At 36.7% G+C, this 18,180-nt stretch overlaps 1 protein-coding gene across 6 annotated transcripts in view; it reads left to right on the top strand.

Moving 5' to 3' along the window:
* The window catches only part of Arhgap26 (Rho GTPase activating protein 26), a 457,842-nt gene that overhangs the window by 165,145 nt on the left and 274,517 nt on the right, over positions 1–18,180 (top strand). For all 6 annotated transcript variants that reach the window (XM_090331301.1, XM_090331302.1, XM_090331305.1 and 3 more), the window contains exon 11: positions 2,736–2,814. In XM_090331301.1, the coding sequence (XP_090187427.1) occupies positions 2,736–2,814 (79 nt within the window). The remainder of the gene's footprint in view (positions 1–2,735; positions 2,815–18,180) is intronic.

Below are 18,180 nucleotides of genomic sequence, written 5' to 3'. Positions count from 1 at the left end.
TGAAAGAATTCTCATCACCTATCCCATTGCCCCTTCATAGTTTTGTTTCCCATTTTCATTTCACATGTCTCTCCTTTCCATTCTCCTCTTCTCTCTACCCTGTTTTTTTTTCTCTGAAAACAACCACATTAAAACAAGAAGTAAATTAATATCATGTAAGAGAAGATCTGAAAGTGTACTGTCTTACAGGAGCTGACATGGAAACTATAGGGTCATTAAGGATTTTGTTTGTTTTGAGGGGTAGTGGTTATGAGGGGCCCAGGGAAAGTAAATATGAAAAGTTATTGCTTGATTCCAAAGTAAATAAAGTTGACCCTTTTACTTTGGCTCTAGGAATTTCACAAGCAACTAAAGAAATTTATATAATAGTGTTTCTATTTGTAATGGAGAGAAACAAAAGAATGTTTTCTAGATGCCTAGAAGGGGCAGTCTACATGTAGGTATACATACAGGTGACTGGGAGAAAACTGTATGCTCTTAGGGAACCAATATTAAAATGAAACGTGTTACATTCACTTTCTTTACTCCACCTTTATCCTGCACTACACTCTCCCTGAAGAAAGGAACAAGATCATATGTAAAGAACTTACATTTTTTTATATATCTTCTTGAGATGAAAACAGATCATGTTGTCTTTTCCTTGTTACCATGGCCAAGTGTCCTTACCTTACAGCATTGAATTTGCTTGGCGCTGTGTGTACTCTTATACTGTGTGCCATGAAATTGCTGTAACAAAGTCCCTGAGATCTTGGTATTTAGGCATCTCTTGTGCTCAAATTGTTTTCTAGCAGGAAATAAACTGGAGATCTGTTGGCTCAGTGATCCCAGTATAGAGGAGAGTGTTTATGCTCTCCAGTTCAGTGAGAACAGAAAGGAAATAAGAGAGGACAAAACAGGCAGTCCAGGACATGGGCCATAAGATGCATCACAAGATCTCCTTGATTTGATTAAAACTCAAGTTGCTAGTCCTAGACAAATTTACCTTCAGTAGGGTGAGGTTGGGCTGGAAATCCCCATTTTAATAGACTGCCCAATTTGAAAGTACCGGTACAAGACTTTGTACAGCACTCAAAGATCTAAGTCCTGGGATCTGAGAGTTTCTCAGTAGACTATAGTTTCATAGGCTTTTTATTTCAAAGCCATTAGTTTCAAAGTAACTTTGCACTTGGTATTTTTGGAAGTTGGAAGGGGGGACATCAATCCACTGAGCTTCCAAGCTACAGTCAGTTCTGTAGAGCTGTGGCTCTGAGCACCGTCTGTAAACACCAGGGAGCGTAGTATACTAAATTTGCTGCTGGTGAGAAATGGATATTTGGTTCTGAGGATGCACATTTTTGAGAAGGATAGCCCTAGCAAGGGCTCAAAGGAATGGAAATTTGTCCATGTTTAGAGTCATCTTTGCATTGTGGTGCCTATATTTAATGTGGCTGTCAAATAATGGCCACCATCTCAAAAACCAGTGTGCTTCTCTCCTACCACACTGATCCACTTACTCAAACTACCTGCTCCATCCATCCATATCTCTCTTTCTCTCCCCTGTCTCTCTTACCTCTCTCATCTCTTGCTTTTCTTCTTTTTTCCTCTCTCAGACACACCCTCCCAATGTCAATACTTCTCACATCTCTAGCTCTCCATACTTATATGCTTACAGATGTGTTATTTAAAATATGTAAAGTATAAACAGGTCTATCCTGTTCATTGGAACTATGGAAAACAACCAGAACCAGAGACAGTAGGTGGCTTAAAATAGGCAGATTTGGGTGCTGGGGGATAGACTTGTGTGTTTCTAGTCTGTTACTGCTTTAGGGTTGTCACAGGGTGTATGGACACAGATGGCAGTTAGACTTCAGTTCTCCTTTAGTCATTCTTTTCCTTTATTTCATGATTTCTCAGACATCAAAAATGAAGTTTAAATAGCTATTTATAAAAACATTTTCAGGGCTATAGTCTTTTTAATTGCCTAAAAGACAGTTTAAATTGTTTCTACAGAAAAATGCATAAATATTTGTGGGGGAAGTAACTAATAGAGAATATGCAGTTTATCTACAGACCCTAAATGTAGGACATCTGCTTTCAGGTCATTTTTATGAAGTCTTTTCTCAGGCAGAGTGCATTTGTAATAGGAACTCAACACACACACAGTTTGGTACTGTGTGTGATTTCTGGAGTGCTTGTGCTCAACTTGAAATAGCAAGCATATTTCAACAAGAGCATAAAAAGCTAGTGCCCATAAAGCACTGAACCCCTAACATGGTAAGTGTTCATTAAAAATTACATACACATAATAGACTTATAATTATAAAGCTGATTAACTTTATAAAGCAGTCAAGAGTAGTTTAGAGACATTGGACTAGATGTTAGGAAGAGAACACTAACTTGTATATTTCTCCCTCCATTTATCCTGAGTTCCGCAACTCCACTCACTTCAGTAAATGTTCATTTTATTCCTGTGAGTAAGGCACTGTTTAATAAGCATTATGGAGCATAGAAATACATAAGATTTCAAGGAATAAACATCTAAAGACATCATATTATTTATCATGTCCCTTGTATGCATCTCCTCTACTAGGGAGATGAGTTCACAGAAGTGGCTTAGAAAAGTTGAATGTTGTGCCCCTTTTGGTGCTGTTGGCTTTAGCAGCCTTTCATTGTGTTGAATGGGTATTTAAGAGTCATCTCTGCTAGTTGGCTGAATGTGGCACTGGGGTCATGTCTTGTGTCTCCTTTCTTTACAGGCCAGGGGTTATCACCATGCAGGCATTGTCGGAAGAGGACCGCAGGCTCTGGATGGAAGCCATGGATGGCCGGGAACCTGTAAGTAACAATTCAGGGAAGTAGAACAAGAATAAAGATCCTGAGTTATTTGTTGCTTCCCTCGTGAGGGATTTTTGCTGTTGTTCTAAAGCCTTCAGTTTTTGAAACAAAGTACCAGAGGCATTTTTATTACTCCCATGTTGGTGTTTGTGGATGTTGCTTCTGTGGATATTTAGTGCCGGAGTTTTGGTCTCTCAGTTCTTAAACTGAAGTTCTGCATGTTACTACATGCGAACTTTACCTTTGTGTGGGTTCCTGGGTCTTTAAAAAGGAGTTTGGCACACTGAATGTTCATTGATTATTGATATCTTGGGAAAGTAGTATAGAAAGCACAAACTCAAGCTCATTTTAATGGGATAAATAATCATTACTGTATACACAGGTTGGGCAGCATCTTTTATCATTGCTTTAGGTTCAGTATCTTATTATCATAGAGACCCACATCTCATTATTATCAGTGAAGTATCAAGGTAGATAGAAGGAGTTAAACCTGGTGATGTGATCTGTGTTCCCATTTCAGAGATGCATGTTTCAGCAGGGTGATAAAATTTTGTGATTGTTCTACAAGTGGTGACATATAAAACCTCTGTGAGACCTCTGGGGAAAGTCCCGGAACAGTCCTCTTATCTTGGTGCTAAGGATTTCATCTGTAGTATTCAACAAATATCTGGGTTTCAGATATTCTAAGAGTGTAGTCTAGCTAAAATACGTTCTAGCAACTTGCCAATAAAAGATGGGAGGACTCTAAACTGTTGAGGGGCCTTTAGTTAACATCTGCAGAAGCTCTCTCGTGAAGTAGGCAAAGGTGTATGGAAGGAAAAGTCAGACCATGGCCTCTGTTGATGTTAGAATTGTGTGATGAAGCTACTAGTCTAATGAAATTATCTCAGTTAATTTGTGTCTTTTTCTCAGCTACCCTAGTGATCTGGCAATGTGTTTTGGTGTGCTTTATGCAAACATGGAACTCAGTTCAGTCAACTTATCATAAACAAGAGTAGTATTTGTGTGATACTTAATAGTAGAAAGCAAGATAAAAGTAATTGATTTAGGCAAAATGGGCTAAACTGTAATGAAGCAGTGTTTAATCTTAATTCTCAGCTAAAATAATAAGGTAGTTCTTGATTCCTCTGAATGTGAACACATGTCCACCTTTAGGATTTTGCTTTGTTTTGGGCAGTTTTGGGCTTTGATTGAAAGGACTCATTATTACTATGTTGGTGCTCTACCTCTGAGCCACATCTTCACCCCTGACTTCTGTTGGTAACTTGTTAGGATGGGGTCTGGTTTTCTTTCTAGCTGTGCTCCTGAGCTATGCTTTGCCCCCCTCAGGTTTCTCATTGCTACTGAGCTATCAAGCACATGCTTCTTCAATCAGCTTACCACAGTCAACTTTTGTACTGTTTGGGCTGGCCTCAAATTAAGATTTTTTTTCTAGTTTCAGCTTTCCAAATAGCTAGAACTACAAGCATGAATTACCTGGCTCTACATTTTGAGAGCACAAAAAAAAAATGCTACTTAATGACAGCAGGCTATGAAAGCAGCTTCTTGAAAGCTTTCATCTTCACAAGAGTCATATCCTATCAGCTTTGGCATGAAGTTGAGCAAATTAATCAATCTCTTGACCCATTTAATTTTCTTTAGTGTTGTAGGAATAGTTGTTATAAATTCATTTTATAGCTTAGCAAAATGAGGTTTAGAGAAATTCATGAGAAGAGTAATGAAGACTGCATTTGCCTCTCAGAATCCAGAAGTGGGCAGTCCATACTTATCAGGGTCATTCTTCTATTCCCACCACATAGTTGCTCTGGTCATTACAATTTCCCATCCAGAAAATGGAGAGGAAAGCATCGAGGAGAAGCATTTTGAAGGACTCAGTAAGGAACTCATCACTTCTACTGGCCCTACCATTAGCTCTACTCACCTGTAGAGGACAATAGGGAATTAAAAAAAACAAACAAACTGCACTTAGACATGAGCTCTGCTCTTCCTGTACACTTCAAGAAAGAAGAGAAAGGATGCTGTGGGAGGTTGTCTATCAGATGTTACTTGGGTTTCATCTTTAATAGGAATAAACTTTGAAATTCTCCCCCTCTCCCCCTCTCCCCCTCTCCCCCTCTCTCCCTCTCCCCCTCTCTCCCTCTCCCCCTCTCTCCCTCTCTCCCTCTCTCCCTCTCTCCTTCTCCCCCCCCCCCAATTTGAGGTTTGAACTTAAGGCTTTGTACTTGCTAGGCAGGTAACATATCTCCAGCCCTGCCCCTTTTTGCATCACTTTTCTGACTCATGAATGATTATTTTTTTAAGAATAATAATATTCATTGAATATTGTTTTAAGTACCTCATGTACATCAACTCCTTGAATGACCCTTGAAACTCCTGGAAATCCCCAGAATGAAAATACTTCATGGCATGCTATTCTTGGTATGGGTAAGAATAAGTGATAATGTCAAAAAACCCACCTAAAAAGCTGAAATTCTAAAACACCATTATTAATTCTGTTCTAAGCCTCCCTTTCACTGCTTTCCACAACCTGATTTTTGTTCTCTCTCTGTTCATAATTGATCTCTAACCACTTAAATCTTTCTGTAGATTAACATCTGGCTTCTGCAGATGTAAAGTATGCTATTAAAAGAAACATTTCTTTGCTCCAAAATGTATACATAAAAAATCTGTTTAAACACCAAACAGTTCTGTATCTAAACATGGTAAGAATTATTTTCTCACAGAAATATGTAGTTTTTATTTAATACCATAAATCTGTGTGCTGTTTAGTTTGCTAAAGAAACATAGACAAATGATGACTGTATAATTCAGTAACATGAGACATAATTGTATCTCCCATTGCTGATAACTTCTAGAGAACATGATTAGAAATACATGCCCAGCAGAAAATTAGCATCTCCAGGTTTAATCACCATTCTCCCTAATTAGTTAAATCTCTCCTTGGGAGTTTAGGCTTTCTCAAGTTGACCTTTTCTCTAGCTGGTCTTAAAGCAGTTTCCTCTTCAGAGCGATGCTGAGATGCTTGTCTTCCATTATTAATTTCTACGCAATTGACCTGTGATAGATTACTCAGTAGTAGAATTCTTTGTTGTGGTATTAGTAACTTTAGATTCTGCTCTTTCTGTTCACATTTTTTACTTAATGCTTTTGGAATTTTTAGGATAGCAAAAGCCTTAAATGAATTAGTTGATTTTGTAACGTAAGTAATTTTTAAACAAATCACCATTCCTACATGTCACATTCTAATCTAAAGAAATATTTAATGTCTTCATCGGTTGTTGGATGCATGATAGAAGAAGAAAGAGTCCTGCTTCTATAGAGAACATTACAGATTTTATCAATGTACTGAATTTGAAATGTTTTAGTTCAAAGGAAACCAAATTTGCTTGAGAAAGTGCTGCGTTTATTGGGTTATATAACTGAAAAGTGATCGTTTTAGATACTATTTGGATTGAAAGCCCATTTGAATCTTACAACCTATACAATGCTTGATGGTTTCTCTTTTATACTTGTATCACTTAGCATATAGTGGTCAGAAGCTTCCTATTTCGGGATTATATATGATTATTTTTGTTATAATGCCTGTTATTGTTATTTTGTTTTCTGAAGGAAAGGGAGTATGGGTGAACTCATACTCCCTAGTTGGCCCAAGCTGGCCTAGAACTTAGACCTTGCTACTGAGAGGTGGAATGGGCCAGGCACCAATAGTGCTTGTTTACAATCCTTAGGAAGCTAAGTCCGGAAGATTGTAGTTTGAGGACATTCCAAGAAAAAAAGATAATAATATTGTATCTCAAGCAACAGCTGGAAGCAATAGAGTCCATTTGCCATCCCTGTAACATAGGAGGCTGTGATGGGGAAGATACGGTTCTAGGCCAGGAAAGCAAAAATGTTAATGACACCCCCATTTCAACAGAAAAATATCCTACAAAATATACTTACCTGTCATCCCAGATGTGGCAGGAAGCATAAAGATGAAAGTTGTAGTCCAGGCTGATTCAATCAAAAAACTGACTAGAGCAAAAAGAACTTGAAGATATGGCCCAAGTGATAGAGAATGTCTAGCAATCATGACTCTCTAATTTTAAGGTCAAGTACCTCAAAAATTGAGATCAGAAAAATTTTCTGTAATAGATGATCTATTACAGAAATAATACTTGTTATCTGAGATAGTAAATATTTTAGGCTTTATAAGCCATATAGTGGCTATTGTAGTTGCTTACCTTTCCTGTGCTAAAAGTAGCACAGAAAATATATGAATGAATCCAAATATGTTTCAATAATCTTTATTTTTTATTATCTTTAGTTGAACGAACAGGTTATCACTCAACATGTCATTTTATAAGTACAATGCATCTTGATCACTATTACTCTTTTCATCATTCTCTTCCATCCCTCCCAATCTTACTCCTCCTGTCAGTTTTTCTTTTTATAGGATATGTATAATATTTATAGTCATAATATGACTATTGTGATTGAATTCTCCCCTCTTCCTCTATTCATGAAAACTTTCTTATTGTAAAGGTGATTACAGAGGGGTTATAGTTACATAGGTCAGGTAATGAGTACATTTCTTTTTGAACAGTGTACTCCTTTCCTCACTTTCTACCAGTTTTTCCTTCTTTTCCCCCACTCCCAAGTTGTATCATTCATTTTCAAGTGTCTATTTGTAGTGTCTGCTGTATTTGTTTATACTTTTCCCACCATTTCTGTGCTACCCCTATATGCTCCCCCAAACATAAACTTACAAGTACAGAAAACAAAAACAGCAACAAGACGGGGGAAAAAAACACCTCTGGTTTCCATTTGTTAAAGTTCATTTTTTTTTTCCAGTTCTGGTGCTTGAACTAAGGGCCTGAGCACTGTCCTTGGGGTTTCCTCAAGGATAGTGCTCTACTGCTTGAGCCATAGCACTACTTCTGGCTTTTTTTCTGTGTGTGTGGTACTGAGGAATTGAACCCAGGGCTTCATGCATGCTTGGAAAGCACTCTACCACTAGGCTATGCTCCCAGCCTGTGAGTTCATTTTTATAAATATCATTTTATGTGATCATATACATGTTGCTACTGTGCCTTTATGATCCTATATTAAGAATATCCTCCTTTCTTTTTTTATTAAATAATTTTTTATTGTGATTAATAGAAGGGTTACATTATATTTACCAGATAGAAGGTGCATAACTTCATAAACATTGATACCCTTTCTCATGATATGGTCCCCATTTCCCTCCCCCCTTCCCCCCGCTTATCTTGATTCTCCCCTTCCCTATTCAGTTTCAAATAACCAATTAAGCACATATAAAATATATCAGATAACAAGATGAAAAAATTGTAACAATATGAGATAACTAAGGGATGGCAAAAGAGATGAGCGATAGCATAGTACATTAAGGACAGCAGTCACTCCTTTCTTCTCATTGTGTAAATGTCTAGAGTCCTGTATACTTTATCATGTCCAAGTGTATTTTTTTTTTGTTTTTTACAATCAGTTGTGTTTACTTATAGATTTAAAGGCACAGTCTACTCATGGCAAATGAGAGAAACCATGCAACCTAAGTTTCTTTGAGTCTGGTTTACTTTGCTTAATATAATTTTTCCGAGTCCTTCCATTTCCTTAGGAATGGTACAGTATCTTTCTGGTGGCAGAGTAGAATTCCACTGTGTGTATATAATACATTTCTTTAGTCTATTGATTTATTGAGGGGCATCTAGATTGATTCTATGTCTTGGCTGGCCATGAACATGGTTCTGCTGTAAGCTTTATGTGGCCTTGTTTGATTCTACTGGATAAATTCCCAGGAGTGGAATGCTGGGTCATAGGGAAGCTCTATGTGTAGTTTTTTGAGGAACCTCCATACTTCTTTCCAGAGTGGTCATACAAGTTTACATTACTACTAACTGTGTAGTAGAGTTCCCTTTTGGCCACATCCCTGCCAGCATCTGTTATTGTTAGTTTTCTTGATAATTGTCATTCTAACTGGGGTGAAGTGGTACACAGGTCAGAAGAAAGAAAGCCGCTTCAACAAATGGGGCAGACAAAATTGACTATACACATACAGAAAACTGAATTTAGATCCTTATATATCACCCTACACCAGGATCCATTGTAAATGATCAAAGACCTTAGTGTAAGTCCAAATACCATGAAAATATTGCAGGAAAGGGTAGGAAAAATACTAGGTGCCCTAGGCATGGGTCAGAACTTCCAAAGTAAAGATCCAGAATTACAAGAAATCAAAGAAAAACTGGACAAATGAAATTGATTAAAGTGAACAGTTTCTGGATGGCCAAGGACATAGCTAACAAGCTATATGGACAGTTCACAGAATAGGAGAAGACTTTTACCAGCCATGCATCAGGCATGGGTCACATATCTAAAGAACACTGAGAGCTTAAAAAAATTAAACTCCAAAATAAGCCCTCAAAGAAACAGCAACCTAATTCATAAATGTGCTAAAAACTTAAAAGAGAGACTTCTCTGGAGAAGAAGTAAGGATGAACAATAGACACATGAAGAAATGTTCAACATGTCTGTCCACAAGAGAATTGCAAACCAAAGCAACAACATTGAGAACTTTGTTTAGAAAAATAAATGTCTGGATTTGGGTCATAGGCCATTGTTTGTTAGATACTGATCTGTAAGTGTACTGGGAAGAAAGATTTTGAAAAGAAAATTCTAAAAAGTCACAAATGTGAATTTTGTTGAACTAAATACTTGGTCCAGAAGGTAACATAAATGAAATGGCAACTTCTGATAAATCTGCCATTGCTAGAAGATTGGCTTCCTTTGTGTGCAAAGGTATTGTATGAGGAAAGTGGATAGATACTAGATAAGCAAAAATGAAATTTCTTTCATTCTGAGACTTACATTCTGTCACATTTCTATTTGGAGAGCCTATTCTCTGATACCTGACTATACTTTTACCACTACTCAACATGAGTATTGAATGTCTGTCTCCTAAAACCGGGAACAAGAAAAGGCACTAATTCTTATTTCTCTTATTCTAGTCAATAGAGTCTTAGCTAGTATAGTAGGGCAAGATAATCCTATAAAGGCATACAAAATGGTAAGATTACAAAGCAACCCTTATTTGTAGGTAACGTGATTGTATATGTAAAAAAATACCAAGCACACACACACCCTCTCTTTGATTAGTAGGTGAGTTCATCTAGATGACAGGATATAATTTTACCCCTGAGCTCCATTAAACATGTAACCTACCCATGAATATATTGTAATCCAAGTTAAAAATGATAGCATTGTTTATAGTCACTGACTCTCCTAAATGAAATAGTTATGAATTTAATTGAGCATACTATATGATCAGCCTACTGAAAATTACAAAATGCTGATAAGAGATAACAATACATAGAGAAATGTGTTCATGGATTGAAAGTCTCTAATAAAAAAATCAATTGTTATGTTGTATTCTATTGTATTTGGGAGCATTTTGGCTACATTAAATAGAATATCCCTACCCAAGAAATCAATAGAGAAATATCAAGTACAAAAAAGATAGAATTGTCCCCAAGATGATTGATAGTTTTTTTACTTTTACTTTTTGTTTTTGTAAAGATGATATAAGAAGGATTGCAGTTACATAAGTCAAGTAATGAGTACATTTCTTTTTGAACAGTGTCACCCTTTCCCTCACTTTCTCCCTAGTTCTATATAAGTTTTATGTAATTCTTATCAAAATTTTAGCAAGATTTTCTGTAGATATAGATCTGCTTATTCTAAAATGTATATAAAGGTACAGAAATTAGTAGAGCTAAAAACCAATTTTGCAAAACTGTACACAATCAGAGTAGTCATTCTATCCTACTTTTAGATTTCATAACAATAAAACTATGGTATTTATAGATAGGTAGATACTTAGATGGATGGAACTAGATAAAGAACCTAGAATGGCTCACACAATTGATTTTAGACAGAATCACAAGAGAAAAGATAGTTCCTCCCCCACAAATGGTGTTTTGTTAAAGTAATGGATAACCATAGACAATAAGAAAGTGATCCTCAAGTTAAATTTCCTATTTTATATAAATGACTTCAAAACAATCATAGATTTAAATGTAAGCTATAAAACTAAAACCTTCAGAGGAATGAATTAAGAGATAAATTTTAGGACATAAATATATTTTCTAACTATTATTTTAGAGATGGTACCACAATTATGAGCTATAAATTTTTAAGGATACATTTTACTTTATCATAATTACTTTATATATGAAAGGCTCTGTTCAGAGAATAATTTATAGAATGGAAAAAAGTGTAAGTCATGTATCTGATAAAGAACTTACAACTAAAATATAAAAAGAACCCAAAATAGTTAAAAGTGAGCCATTAATGAAAAGATGGACAAATGACTTAAAGAGACATTTTATAATGAGCATATACAATGATACCAAAAGCATGTGAAAAGATATAACACAATGAGCTGTCACTCTGCATTTCTCAGAGTGACTACAATCTACAATAATAAAAAATTCAAGATGCATTGTTTTCAGGAACAATTTTGTTATGTGTCTGTTGTATAACTACTTAGAGATTTTAAAACCTCTTTATTAAAATACAAGGTATGTTAAAGATGTGAAAAAGAGGATAGATTTATACATTGGTGTCATTAGCAGCTTCCAGTGAAACTATACATACATAAGGTCCTGTGACCCAGCTGTTGGTCTGGGGCATTCTGGCACATATCTTTGTAGCAGCTTTGTTCATGATAATTCCAAGGAAATAATATAAGTGTTCTCCAATGGGTTAATAGTTAAATAAACTGGTATGTCCATTCAGTGCAAAACTATTTGGTCATAAAGAATTGAACTATTGATATACCAACTGGATGCATCTCAAGGGCATTATTCTAAGTGGAACAACAAAAAAAGGCACTCCCAAAATAATCTGTATGATTCCATTTTGTAACATTCATGAATTGGTAGTTAAAGGAATGGAGATGAAGTGATGACTTTGAGAGGATGGAAACAGGGAGGACTGGAGGACTGGGGACCACAGGAAGTTCCTTTGTGCTAAAGGCACAGTTCTCCATCGTGATTGAGGGTGGTTCTATGAAATGAGATCAAAATTTGTATGCATAGTTTTACAAAATTCTACATACACAAAATGAGTGCAGGGACAAAGAAGAGAAATGTGAACAAGATATGAAATACAGTTAACAATTTGAGACTGATGACAACTTTTTAATTTTTATGCTGTTTTAGCAGATGGAACTATTAGGAGAACTGAGAAAGAAATTCATGGAACTCTTTCAAATATTTTTTTTGCAATTTCCTCAGAGTTTATTACTTAATTAATAAAGCAAAATGCTAGTAGTTGTGAAAGGTTTTTTGTTGTTGTTGTTGTTTTGTTTGCTTTTTTGTTGGTCGTGGGGCTTGAACTCTGGGCTTGGGCACTGCCCCTGAACTCTTCAGTTCAAGGCTACCGCCCTACCTCTGGAGCCACAGCACCACTTCCTGTGGGAAGTTTGGAAATGATTCCTCTAGCCTTCTGAAAAACAACAATCACCATTGCAGTCATACAAGTTTTCATTTCAATCCTTTGTGAAGGTTGTCTAAGGTGTGAAAGTAGACAGTTTCACAACTTAAATTAAATGTGGAAACTTCCATTAATCTGCATAAATACTGTAGCTCAGAGTAATTTTAGGGAACCAGTTTCCTTTTGCTAGTTCCTTTTTCCTTTTCTCCGTGCATATTTTGGTGAAAGTGGACCATAGTCATTGTCACCACTGTACATCCAACCTGAAGTTATTCTCCCTCTACTGTGAAAACATGGCTCAGGATGTCAGGACTCACGTGATACTCTGGAGCACGGGGACCTGGACTGGCCTTTGCAAAACACATTTCCGTGTATTTCTACATCTGTTAGTTATCTTAGAGGTATTAGCTTTCCTTCATTGCTCAAAGATTTGTTTGGTGTGGGGAAAATATATTCTGGGGCTTGAACACAGGATGTCAAACTACTGAGCCATGCCATCCCTCTCTTTTCTTGCACCAGTTATTTTTGGTGGATCTTGCTTCTTGTGAAGACATGTGTCTGGACTGCAGTTTTTCTAAGTGTGCTTCCTACAGAACTAAAATGACAGGTATGCACCATTGTGTCCAGGTATTGATGGTGAGAGTGTGTCACAGATTTGTTTGTTTTTGCCTGTGTTGGCCTTAATTTGTACTTTTAGCCTCTCAAGTAGCTAGGATTATAAAAGTGAGCAAGTATTCTTAAATATTTTGTTGTTGTTGATGAGGCTTAACTTAGGGCCTGGGTGCTGTCCGTGAGCCTCCTTCTGGTCAAAGCTGGTGCTCTACTCCTTTGACCCACAGCACCAGTTCCACTTTTTGAGTGGTTAATTGGAGTTTCACGGGGACTTTTCTACTTAGGAGGGTTTCAGATCTGAGTTTCCTGAGCAGCTAATATTTCAAGCTTGAGCTACCAGCTTTGCTTAAATATTTAAGCTGGATTTCACTTTGAGTCAGTGCTTTAAGGTTGACATATGATAGTATTAACAAGCCATAGAATAAGAAGAAACAGTATAACATCACTGATTATGTGTAAATCCATGAAATAGACAGAAATGGCCAGATCACGGCAATTTCCTATAGCTCAACTTCAGAACAGTAGAGCAGAGAGAAGCCCATAATTGACTGATGTCACACTCTTATTATTTTTAGAGAAGGGAACACTGCCATTCAGTGCGTGATCTTGGGGAACTAAAACTGATTCTCTAGCTGCCACTCTGTTATATTGCTTCATCATGTGTATTGCTATATTATTAGAAAGCTATAGCCGACTGGTATCTACCCTCACTTTTAAGTGGAGCTGCCTTGTTATGAGTACTGCATTGGAAGAAAGGAAAAGAGGAGAAAGGAAAAAACAAACATTTTTCTACTGAAAGACAGTTCTGGCTCTTCCTACTTATTTCCATTTTTAAATCTTGTATTTTAGTCCTATGTACTTTGGGAATGAACCACACCTGCTTTTATCTTTCTGTACCACACATTCTAGCCTCCTTATCTCTAAGAACCTATGGAATAAATAGGCCATTGCATTGCTTCTTTTTTATTATTATTTTATTGTTGGGATAATGTATAGAAGTTACATTTGTCAGGTAGTGGGTACATCTCAAACCTTGATACCCCTTCTCATGTTTTTGTTCTCCTTTCCCTCCTCCTCTCCCTCCCATTCATCTTGTTTCCCCCTTTCCCTTCCTATTTCAAATAAACAAATAAGTGTATATACAGCATATCAGGTAACAAAGTCAGATACAGTAACCATAAGTGAAAAAAAGGGAGAAAAGCAATAACTTCACATAGTACATCAAGAACAATAACAAAGATAGACCTCATTGTTTCATATGTTGTGTTTCTGGTGTCCGAAAGAGTGGACTGTTCAACAGAGTTAAAGGAAAACAGTATAATTGATTACAGCTGTAAATAATGCAGAGGCAGAATGCCATGCAACTTGAATTTAAATCCCTACTCCACTGCTTATTGGATTTCTTAACAATGAAAATGGGCTAGCACCTTTGAGCATATTTTCTCTCCTATAAAATGGGAATGATAACACTTGGCTATCATAAGCTAGTTTCTTAAATATTCAACATTTGTGTAGATGCATATACATGGTGAAGTATTAAAAATTCTTACAATAGTAAGAGAAGGAAGGGTGGATATTGGGATTCCTAGCCTCTCTCTTAGATGTGTCTGTATATGTGCCTAAATTTCTTAGCCCACCTGAACAGTTTAAAGTCATCCTAGTTTACCAGAATATATTTCCACTGTCTTTGCTAGTATGGAAAGATATGGATTCATTTAGCGGTCAGTCTGAGCTTTCAAATATATATATATCGGAACATGAAATAATCTTGAGCCTCTTTTGCTATGATCTGGCTCAGGTCTGGCAGTTCATCTCAGTTACGTATGCTAAGTTGAACTCACCAGCCCACTGTTCTTTAACACTCTCCTTTTTTGGTAAGGTAAGTGATTATAAGAGTATGGACAGTTAGGAAGATGTAGGATGAAATAGTCAAGTTGTACTATAATGATACAGACCTACTTTTTGACTGATGTTTTGGAAGGATAGTTAGGTCCAATTTGTCAAGCATTTGTAAGTGAGATTCTCAACATTCTTTTCATTTCCTCACACCATTGTATCACACTTCCATTCATATTATTTTGTTTGTGTGTATTTTGTGTGTGTGTGTGTGTATGTGTGTATGTATGTATGTGTGTCTATATCTATGTGTGTGTACTAGGGCATGAACCCAGGTCCTCACGTTCTCATTCAGAGTTTTTACTTATGGCTGGTGCTCTACCACTTGAGTTGTTGGCTAATTGAAGATAAGAGTTTCTCATATTGTCTACTGAAGCTGGCAAAGAGGCTCAATCCTCAAATCTCAGCCTCCTTGAGTAGCTAGAATTATAGGCATGAGCAACCAACATATGGTTAGTATAACTTGTTTTTTGATTGGAGCTGGTTCCTTGTGATTCCTCACTATTTTAGTCTATTCTGGTTGGTATAATCAAATGTCATAAACTGAGTGGCTTATAAACAACGAATACTTGATTTCGTAGTATTAAATTCCAGGAAGTCCAAGACCAAGCAATTAACAGATTTGGGGTCAAAGGTTCTATTTCCTGGTTCATAAATGGCAGCTACCATTGTATCTTCAAGTAGTAGAAGGGACAAGGCAGCTCCCTTTTAAAAGGGCACAAATCCCATACATAAGGGCCTTGTTTTCATGGCTTATTCATTTACAAAAAGCTGTAACTCCTGGGACCATCTTATTGGTAATTACATTTTCAACATAAGAATTTAGGGGGAAGAGACAAACACTCTACCTACCTAAATTTATGACTGTTCACAAGACCATTGTTTAATATTCTAATTTATTCATTTTTGAGGACTTAAATATCCATAGAATACCTTTTAAAAAAATTGGATCATCTTTACACCATGGCCTTGATAGACTTGAGCCCCTCTCCTTTAAGTTTGATTACACACTTTCTTCTTGGCTTTAAAGGGTCATTATTTTATCTTTATTGGTTTTGAGATAGATTTTGAGCATTAATTTCTAAATTGTTCGAATTTTTCAATGTTATTTTTCTTTTTTCGCCAGTCCTGGGCTTGAGCTCAGGGCCTGAGCACTGTCCTTGGGTTTTCTCAAGGCTAGAGCTCTACCACTTGAGCCTCAGCACCACTTCCAGCTTTTTTTTTTCTATGTATGTGGTACCAAGGAATCGAACCCGGGTCTTCATGCATGCTAGGCAAGCACTTTAACCACTAGGTCAAACTCCCGGCCCTCAATGTTATTTTTCTTAGGTAAAAATTATACTGGAGGGATCACTGTGAGTTCAATTTGTTCTTTTTGATGGCTCTGAGTTTGTGATTGGCATTGTTTTCAATTATATTGTCATATTTAATTTGTAAAGCTTACCATCCCTAGTTGTAAAATAGGGAGATGTCTCTTCCTAGTGTTAAAAACATTGACTGAATCTCTCCTGAGCTTTCTCTGTGCATTATTATAATATATACAATATTATATCTATAATATATACAATATAATATATAATATTCATATATTTATTACACATGGTTTGGGTTGGGTACAGTAAAAAATTATAAATGAGTTGGGTGTTGATGGCTCATACCTACAATCCTAGCTACTCAAGAGGCTGAGATCTAAGGATCATGGTTCAAAGCCAACCTGGGCACAGAAGTCTGTGAGATAATCTTACCTCCAGAAAACTGAAAAAGGCACTGTGGGTCAAGTGGTAGAGTGCTAGCCTTGAGCTGAAGAGCTCAGGGACAGCATCCAGGTCTGGAGTTCAAGCCCCATAACTGAGTCACCGAAAATACTATAAATTAAAAAATTAAAATAAATTTTAGAAACCAAAACCTTAAATTTTGGAACATTGAACATACATTATGTAGCTCAAATGATATAGGGGAAGCTCTCAGTCCTGAATTATGTTCAAGTGTGTTTAATTCATTGTATGATCTTTTTGTTCTTAATGTTGTGGAAATTTGCCTTTCCATAAGCACAGTAAAAGCTAATTTAAAGCAAGGTGAAAGTGTTTAAGTGAAAGGAGAAAATTGTAGTTTTGTTGAGAGGTGCCATATCTTTCAGGAAAGTTGGGCAGACTCATGGGGAAGATGAAGTATCTGCAGTATTTGAGATAAACAGTGTGTAATAAGACCTAGTTTTTAGTGGGTAGTATTGTGTTCAGTGGTAATTTTTGTGATATTATTGTATCCTACTCTGTGGGGTTTCGATACTACTTTGTAAAGATGCTTTAGATGGTCATACAGATTATACAGTCTAGGTAGATTTGAGTACATATGGATATATATAAGTGTGTATGTGATTGGATGGTGGGTTTTATGGTGTGTATGTTTATTTTTATAGGTATTTCCAAATTGTTATTAGTATTATTGACAAATTATCCTATTATAATATGAGTCTTTATAGTACATAGCATATGATTTATTTTTCAAATTTCTAGCCATAGAAATACACCCATCATTATTCTCAGCTCTGCTTTCAAAAGCCTAAGGCACAATTCTAACTTTTCTCATGTCTTTTCTTCGCCAGCAGAGCATGCCTTTGCAGGTATATCTTGTTCCAGCAGCTACCCAGCTACCTATATTTGGAGTGGTGAATAGTGGAAGATGTTCCAATCAAGTGTGCATACTTTATCTCTCACTTGAGCTGTTGTTCTAGTTTACTGGAGTATATAATGTATGGAACCTGTGTATTACCTCAACCTCTCTGCTCTGGCTACTCAGCACTCTGTAGCATTTTCCTAGGTGCTGCCTAGTTCTTTCTGATGTCTCATCTCTTTTGGGGAATGATAGGAACCTTGGTAACTAAACCATTATGAGAGCTCTCATTCAACCTTCCCTTCCCACATGCCATGGTCCTCCAGCTGGCTGATACATGTGCTCTTTGAGCCTTTCTATTTGTGGTTCTATCTCAGAGATGAGGTAGAAGATTACTGTCACTTCCTTGTGTCTCCTCTATAGGAATAGCCACCGGCACTCTTCTGCCCACTCCCTGTTTTATTAATCCTACATCCAAACTAGTATTTTCTGGAAGTTATTTCCCCCGTTTTTGTGGCCTGGACTAACAACTGCCTAGTCTTTTCAGAGAAGGCTAGCATAATAAGGTTATAATGGAATGTCTTTCATCAGCAGTTAGTTGCTCTTTTGAGGCGGATTGGGTTCCTTACTTTGTTTCCTCCATCTGAAGAAAGCATCTTGGCAATTCAGGAATTTATCAGTGATGCTCCCCTGCCCCAGCCCTTAATGTGTATTTGTGTGTACAATAACATTTTGGTAATCATTTCAATCTTT

Source organism: Megascapheus bottae, chromosome 4 (genome assembly GCF_031878675.1).
Source record: "Megascapheus bottae isolate mThoBot1 chromosome 4, mThoBot2.hap1, whole genome shotgun sequence".
NCBI lineage: Eukaryota > Metazoa > Chordata > Mammalia > Rodentia > Geomyidae > Megascapheus > Megascapheus bottae.
This window is presented reverse-complemented; position numbering and strand designations above follow the sequence as displayed.